The 8090-nt window shown below is 46.7% G+C and overlaps 3 protein-coding genes across 3 annotated transcripts; all 3 read right to left on the bottom strand.

Annotated features, from left to right (window-relative positions):
- Positions 1 to 308: 308 nt before the first annotated feature.
- BDV37DRAFT_282964 (ankyrin repeat-containing domain protein) lies at positions 309 to 4121 on the bottom strand (the record flags this gene model as incomplete). Its single annotated transcript, XM_032087185.1, has 4 exons — positions 309 to 3457; positions 3524 to 3643; positions 3711 to 3934; positions 3988 to 4121. 4 exons carry the CDS (start codon positions 4119 to 4121, stop codon positions 309 to 311), a joined length of 3627 nt encoding a protein of 1208 aa, XP_031941736.1.
- A 1052-nt stretch (positions 4122 to 5173) lies between these two features.
- Positions 5174 to 6087, bottom strand: BDV37DRAFT_271489 (uncharacterized protein; the record flags this gene model as incomplete). Its single annotated transcript, XM_032084728.1, has 2 exons — positions 5174 to 5770; positions 5806 to 6087. 2 exons carry the CDS (start codon positions 6085 to 6087, stop codon positions 5174 to 5176), a joined length of 879 nt encoding a protein of 292 aa, XP_031941735.1.
- Positions 6088 to 6440: 353 nt separating this feature from the next.
- On the bottom strand, positions 6441 to 7897 carry BDV37DRAFT_294057 (uncharacterized protein; the record flags this gene model as incomplete). Its single annotated transcript, XM_032089568.1, has 4 exons — positions 6441 to 7216; positions 7352 to 7620; positions 7682 to 7804; positions 7861 to 7897. 4 exons carry the CDS (start codon positions 7895 to 7897, stop codon positions 6725 to 6727), a joined length of 921 nt encoding a protein of 306 aa, XP_031941734.1. The 3' UTR covers positions 6441 to 6724.
- Positions 7898 to 8090: the final 193 nt, after the last annotated feature.

The raw sequence follows: 8090 nt of genomic DNA, 5'->3' as shown, positions 1-8090 counted from the left end.
TTGACCCTAATGTTGACCCTAATGTTGACCCTAATGTTCCTTCTAGGATATACAAAACGCGTTACCTATATTATCTCATGGCGAGCCATATTTCGAAGTGGCTTACGTTGTTAAAGGGAGGTAGTTTTCTGATGAAATATGGGGTTTCAACTCGTATTTCTAATATGTACGACTCGGCGTTGGGAGTATTCGTCTACGGACTACACATGCTACTGGTAAGTACCTTTTGAGTAAAACACGAGCAATATTTATCTAGGTAACCATTCCAGCAACTACTCAACTGCCTCATAATCCACACCTTTCAAGCACTAACAAGGCACTTCCCTCGTCCTCATCCATGTGTCTTTCCGATACGCCAGCAAAAATCGCCCAATGGCCAAATGACCATTAGCAAGTGCTAGCTTCGCTGCTCGTTTCCTTTTGATTTCAAATTCTTCAGTGTTCGGGTGGTAGTTTAACAGAACATGCAGAGTATCCAACCTGCCATTCTCTGCAGCGCTCTCAATAGCATTACGTCCACCTTCGATGGCAGCTGCACCGTTGATGTCGACGCCAGCTGAAAGCAGCATCATGACTATGCGAATATTGCCGCTGCTCGCAGCCCCCTGTAATGCCGTGATTCCGCCAAAGTGTGCAGCTCTAGCGTTGATATCGGCACCTTGATTCAGCAGGTATTGTGTCATCTGCACATAGCCAGAGCTTGCGGCTTCTTGAAGGGCTGTTCGACCTCTTCGTGGACTGGGTAGGCCATTAACATTTGCGCCGTTTTGCACCAAGAGCTCCACCATTTCGAAATAGTTTTGTGATACTGCAATCTGGAGCGCAGTCTTTCCGCCTTTCTCATTTGCTGGTGCATTAACATCGGCTCCCCATTCCAGTAGCAACTGGACGATATCAATATGACGAGAAGCGACGGCTTCTTGAAGGGCTGTGACGTTTCCAGGAGTGGTGGGCTGCCCGTGACAGTCTACATGAGCGCCTCCAGTAAGAAGGCACTGTACAAACCCCAGGTTGCTTTTTCTTGCTGCCAGCTGAAGAAACGGTAATGACGAATATGTGTCCATATTATTAACATCTGCCCCACCCTTAAGGAGAAGTTCCAATAAGGAAACATCACATTTCCAATGGCTCAAGGCGTCCCCTATAACAATGCCCTTTGTGGTTGGGTCCGAACGTATAATGCTGGGGTCTATATCGAGCAGGAGTTGTATGAGCTCTAGGTTGCAATTGTTCACAGCGGCCTCCATCACGGAGATCCCCTTGAGGGCCCGTTCCTCTTTCACGCTTGCGCCAAGTTGCAGTAGCCTCCTCACTATAGACAAGTGGTTGCGTTCAGCTGCAGATTGCAACGCGGTGCGACCTTCGTCCCAATGAGGAGGGGCGTTTATATCTGCCCCATAGTCCACCAATACCTGGAATAAACTTTCATCTCCCAATGACGACGCCTGTTGGAGAGGGGTGCGATTCGTCCGTGCACAGTAACCCACATTCGGACTGGCACCTTTTCGTAGCAAGGTTTTTGTCATAAGCAGGTCTCCCTGACTTACTGCCGTGTGGAGAGAAGCATATTTTTCCTGGCCCTTCTGTGGCTGGATGTATGCGCCCGCCCGCAAAAGTAAATGTATGATTTCATCTCGAATTGACTGATCCCGGATTTTAGTAGCTTCTTGAAGGGGAGTTATCCCTTCAATTCGACTTAAGTCAGTGTTGACGGTTGCGCCTGCATCAAGAAGGAGACGGACCCCTTCAATATTTCCTGCAGATACTGCCACCTGTAGTGCAGTTCTTCCGCCCTCTCCAGCAGGTGGGGCATTTACCTCTGCCCCTGCTTCAAGTAGGATAATCAGAACCGTAATGTCTGAGTGTGCAGAAGCCGCTTGGAGTGCTGTACGTCCAAAACAGACACTAGCAGCAGCATTCACATTCGCCCCCTTCCGTAATAGGATCTGGGTCAGTCTCTCGTTTTTGATCATAGCAGCTATCTGAAGCGCGGTGTGGCCGTATTTATTTCTGGGTCGTGCATCAACATGTGCACCAGCACTCAGAAGCATGCGGGTCATTGTGATATTTTGCGCTCGTACGGCAGCTTGCAGTGGGGTGAAGACAGCTGGATCATCCCAAGAATGTTCTATAAGTTCTTGTCTCATTGCTTGAGTAGGACAACCCCTCATGCTAGGATTAACAGCAGCCCCTTCCTCTAGCAAGAGCTGAACTGCCTCCCAGTTCTCGTTTTCTGCAGCTATGAGAATGGCTGATTTGAAACAGGAACAGGTCGACTCGTCAGTCTCCCAGAAACTGTCTATAGAAGAAGTCTCGGACCCATCGTCGCTGCTCTCGGAAAGGCCGTCTTCGAGCTTCCCGTCATCGTATTGATATCCCGAGCGAGCATCGATGTCAGCTCCTGCCGCTATCAGAAGCTCTACGACTCCGGCTGCCTCAGAGTTCCTGCAGGCAATCTGCAGTGCGGTTCCCTGCTTAGCCTTGGTGAAACAATTTGGATTAGCCTTCGCCTTGAGAAGCAGTCGAATTACCTCAAGCTGTGACCCATCAACGGCTCTTTGCAGAGGTGTGAGGCGAGCAGAGTCTTGTGGAGGATGTACATGGGCTCCTGAGTCGAGCAAGACTTTCACGTAGTCGTACGAGTCATACAGATCACACGCAAGATGCAGCGGTACCCTTCCATCCACTGCTAAATTGGGATCTGCACCAGCATCCAGAAGTATCCTTACACAATCTAGGTGTCCGCCAAGAAGTGCCCTGCCAAGAGCCGTTGTACGCAGGCCCAATCCACTGGGGGCATCGACATCTGCACCAGCGTTGATAAGAATCCGGCAGATCTCTATTTCACCCATCGCTGCCGCACTAGCCAACAGATTGCTCATAAATATCTCCATGGTCGTGGTTTTCGAATATAAGAGTGCCTTGAGTCTGGGCTGAGACTTGCTTTTCACGATAAGCAAAATCAATCCATCCGTTGATAACGTCGGCAGCATGTTGTTTGATGATAAAAACACACAGAGGCTGATATAATGCGAGAGCATATCTGAAGAGCGTGACTGGAATATGTTCTCGGCCATTCTTGTGAGATCCTTATTGACATCACCCATCGTGATGGGTTCGAGGAAAGAAAGACATTCACTGAGGCATTTATCTTCGGTACTTGGATAGCGACGTGAGAGAGCCAGTCGTGCATGTCGGATGATCTCATTACTTAGGGAGTCGAAGTCGCAGTCGATCGGCTCGCCCCCGTTCGTTGACATCCGTGCTATAGGAGGCACTGACTGCAACTGATGATTCAAACTTTCACCGACTTGGTTCAATGAAGCTGCAGCTGGTTCCTTGTCGTCCAGAACATGGAAGGCCGATGGGCTAAGTTGCGGAATCTCGATGGGAGACACAAGAGCCATCGTATCAGCGTTTGACAAAAGCCCAGATACATCAGGGAAGCCGCTACTAGCTGTGGAATTTCATATCAGTTTTTCTTGCCAGAGAAAGCGAAGGTCCTCATCCGTGAATAACGAACCTGCTTCGATTAGGTCATGCGACCAGTCCATCTCGGGAAGCTCCATGGGAATTTCAATGGGTATATCATCTATCGCCGAGCGAGGGGTGCTGACCATGACTCCTTCTGGGGTCTTGGGGCCTATAGTATATAGGAGAGTAAGCATTTCAGTAGAGAAGTTGAAGCGTCATAAGGCGGAGATGCATACAAGAGTCGTCTAGTCCCAGGTACTGAGATGACAATGAAACATAGCGAGCTGTTTCCTTTCTAACCTTTGCGTTGGGGATGTGAGTACCGTGCATCGAGACCTCTCCAGGGTCTTTCCCCTCTCGTTTACGTTTCTCACGACGGTACGCAACAAAACGCCACTCCTCTTCTCTGGAGTTCTTTTTGAGATTCCACTTCTTGAACTGTCGGTAATACTGGTCTTTGCTGCAACGATTGTCAGCTGGGCTGCAGGAAACCTTTCTAGACTCGCCGCTGACCTTTTGCAAAAATTGTAACTCCGGCTCATATGTTCCTGGATTTGCTCAACAGACCATCGTTGATCTAGCCACAGGGACTGGAGCTCATGGCGGTGACTTGCCCACTCCGCTTCTTCCTTCTTGCTACGAGCCATGTTGGAAACTATCGCAACGTGCTAGTGCTGAAACAAGGAAGCCAAACTTGACTGTTTTGCGTGTGTGGATGAAGAAATCTTCCCTTGTCCATGTTGGAGAACCCATGGTGTCTTTATATCCTTGAATATATGCCAAGGAGAATTCATTAAGCAGAGTTACGAGAAATGGAAATGCTAACACTTGATTGGCTGTCTCCAGAATACGTGAATCGGAGTGTTTGTTGGCGCTCAGCCTCTTACCAGAATTGCGCATTTAAGGATCGACGGCTGAAGTCCAACGGGTAGTCGACATGCGGAGCCCGTCTATTGGTCGAAACCATTATTGCGAATGACAAGGCTACTGCAAGGCCCTAAGCGCGTTTTATGTCTGTTATCTTAGTACAATGACCAATAAATTATAAGTAGAGAGTCAACATGGGTTTCATGTGCATATTCTGTCAGACCGCAACTTGACCCCAGTACTTTTGTTGTCCTAGTGCCCTTTTTCTCTCCACGCCACTTATTCCAATTTATTTTCAGTGTAGATTCAAAATATCCACGTTTGTTTTTAGGCACTTTGTCAGTTTTTGTGTATTTCGTTTCTTTCTTTTCGCATTTATTTACCTATTTTTATTTTTATTCATCTGTATTTTATTTATTTATTTAGTTATTTTTCTTTTGGTTTTTTGTGTATTCAGAAAGCGGTAGGATCTATCCTCATTCATGTGGATACAAAACTGGCGCAAATATTTATACTTCTTCATAAGAATGTTTAATAAACCATAACTAAAGGCCTAGCCTTTTGCAAATACTATTAAGGGCAAAAGGTAGGCGGGAGAGCGCTGAGGGAGAGAGCTGTATTAGAAAAAGAAGGCAGGCCTTCGAACTATATGATCTGGCTACTAGGTAGCAGTGAGGGAGAGAGAAGAAGGATTGATTCTCTATCAACAAACAGAAACTAGCTAATATAGCTAGCTGGAGATATTTGGAGTCTAACGAACCAGGCATCAGTAAATAGCCTAACTCAACACTATCTACCTGTCCGAGGGGCTGCTGTCTAAGCTAACACGATCTCAAACAATCGTATTACCATTTGTAAATGCCTCTTTGATCAGATCTTCTGGTTTCCGGAAATGCAAACCGGCAAAAAACTTGCGGCCATGACGCTGCACCAATTCCGGATCGAGCGAGCCGCCTCCTAGTGGCGTGGATATCTGGTAGTGTGATAGCAAAATCTCCTCTTCATCCGTCGATGTCTGAATGGTATTGAGAAGCTGTCCAAGACCAATCCGTTTGACTTTAGTCATACTAGGGTATCGCTGCTGGACAAGTTTCGCAAGGTCATTCCAAGTAGTCTTTTCGCCGGAGATGTAGAGATAGGGCTCCCACGAAGGTGCATTGGCGAGCATTGCCAACGCTGCGGTAAGATCACGGGCCGCGGTGAGGTCAATATGGTCATTTCCTGTACCTGGGATGACAATCTGGTTCGTTGCAAGGTCGATAGGAAATGCCGGACCAATATCAGCAAGATATCTGTTCCTTGAAGGAACCACATAGTCCGCGAGCCAACCGACACTAACAATCGTCCACTCCAACTCCGATTGCTCCCGCAATGCCTTTCTGATAGGCTCACGCGTATGGTAATAGAAGAGAGGCATGTCTGGGTAGTTCTCCACATCACCCCCGTACTCGGATGGGACAAAACGCTTGCATTTGGGCTGAGCTGGCATGCTTTGATTAGGTTCAGGTGCGCGTCGATGAAATCAGTTCCATAGGAGAGGATCATGGAGATCAACATCTCACAGTTGTCAATTGCAGCGACCAACGAGTCAACTGAGTAATCCGTGACAACTTGCGAAATGTTGGGACGGCCGTTGAAGATCGGCTTTTCGCTTCGTGACAGTATAACAACTTGATGGCCATACTTGGGGAATTCGTCGCAGATATACCTGGCCATGGCGCCAGAACCAGCTACAACAATGCGCATGGTGGAATGGGTAGGTCTTATGATATGGAGTGGAAGTTGAATAAAGTGTGAATTGATAGAGACATGACGGGTGAGTGCTGGGCTTACAATCCCGTTTTTATGGGCTATAGACAGGGTAGGATTGTATTTTGAGAAGCTCACTATGGCTTATAAATTCTTTGTAATTCACCTGTTTACTAATATGCTACACTAATAACGATTTGTAACTAACTAACTAATTACTTGATATTCTATACAAGACGGGCGCCGCGGGTTCCGAGTGGCGGATATTAATATCCTGTAACGGCGGGAAGCTATATAGGTCTGACCAGGGCATTCTGAATCGCTGATTCAGAATTATTTGACCTTTTGGCCTTGTGGAATACGTGTGCCCTGGCAGTATCTCTTACACCTAGTGCCCTTTTTCTCTCCACACTACTTATCCCAATTTATTTTCAGTGTAGATTCAAAATATCCACGTTTGTGTTTTGTGCACTTGGTTGGTTTTCGTCGATTTCCTTTCTTTCTTTTGTCATGTATTTACCTATTTTTATTTTTATTTATGGTTTTCTGTGTATTACGAAAGCGGTAGGATCTATCCTCATTCATTAGGATATACGTGAGATACTGTTTCCTTCGTATTGTCTAAATACCCTACCTAGGTACCGTTTGATATACACCCTTCAATGCATTCAACTAGGTACAGTATCCGGCCTCGAAAATATAATCCACTATTGCAGTACCAGTCCTCTTGTAACAATAGCTCGTGTAACCCAAGGAAGAAATATACCCAGTCGATTTGAGTCCCGGCTTTAATCGCGTCTTGCACCTCGAATACGAGACTAGGGTTGCAGCGCCTATGCCAGTATGAATCAGGTATTTTCCATTGAAAAGCCTCTAGCACGTTGCGAGTATCTTGGATTCTCTCGGGACAAGGTGGACGGCGCTCGTAAATCGTATCAATGATGATCATTATGACTTTGACAGGAACATTAGCAACAATAGAACGCCACCTCGCTCCCTGGCCAAGGGGCTTTCCATGCTCGTTAGTAGCCACTGTGATCAACGTTTGGATGTCACGGATTATAAATGGACTCGAGGACATATGCGTGCGGTTAAAGTTGCCTGCCCCATATCTAGGACAGTTATGCTTGATCCAGGGCGCCGCATGGTCATAGCATGGATATTCAGAAGTGTCATGGATTAGGTCCGGCATCCAAAATGTTCAGTCAGTTCTCCAAAATATCTCGATCGCTTGTATAAATGCCCGCAGGTCCTGCTTCACAACGCTGTGTCCCAGGAACCGATCAACCAATAGCCAGCAGTGTGGATGCATGACATATCCGATATGCAACCCTTTTTCTCTATTCCAATCGGTCTCAAAGAGGTTGGCCATACGAAAACCAATGTTCCATCTCTGATAGGCCATTTTGGGCCCAGGAAAGACCAGCGCGTTATCTGCATCAATAATTACACGGTGCTTCTTCCTGTCCATCATGAGATGTGGAGATATTCCGGATATCGACAGGCGGCCTATCTTTGGGTCATCAAGGACTAAAAAACTATTGCGTGAGGTATGCTCAGCAGAGGGTGGACACTAGTATATATCACTCACTTGTACGGTAAAAACAGGACCACATCGGGAGATCCGTTTCCAGATCCAGTTGTTCAAGTTCGGCTGCTGGCACGATGAGGCCCTTCCTCTTGTTGACCTTTCTTGCCGGCCATGCCCCCCAGTCTTTATGCGCTTTCGTTAATTCTGATCCTATGTATAAGGAACTCTCTAGCCCACACAATACGCAGCAAAGATACAGATCCCATTCGTAGACATTTTGGACGTTTTTGTTGGAAAGCCAATAAAAGGATGGAAGTGTAAGTCAGTTGAAACGGGACATTGAGAGCGGAAAGTGATTTATACATGGGGGGTTAAAAGCCTAACTACACTAGCGCGTTTCCGCCGACGCGTTAAAAAATTGTACTTTCTTTAACTATCTACTATACTACTATTATAAGATCTTTTGGAA

The sequence above is a fragment of the Aspergillus pseudonomiae genome (assembly GCF_009193645.1).
Source record: "Aspergillus pseudonomiae strain CBS 119388 unplaced genomic scaffold BDV37scaffold_31, whole genome shotgun sequence".
In the NCBI taxonomy this organism is placed as follows: Eukaryota; Fungi; Ascomycota; class Eurotiomycetes; order Eurotiales; family Aspergillaceae; genus Aspergillus; species Aspergillus pseudonomiae.
This window is presented reverse-complemented; position numbering and strand designations above follow the sequence as displayed.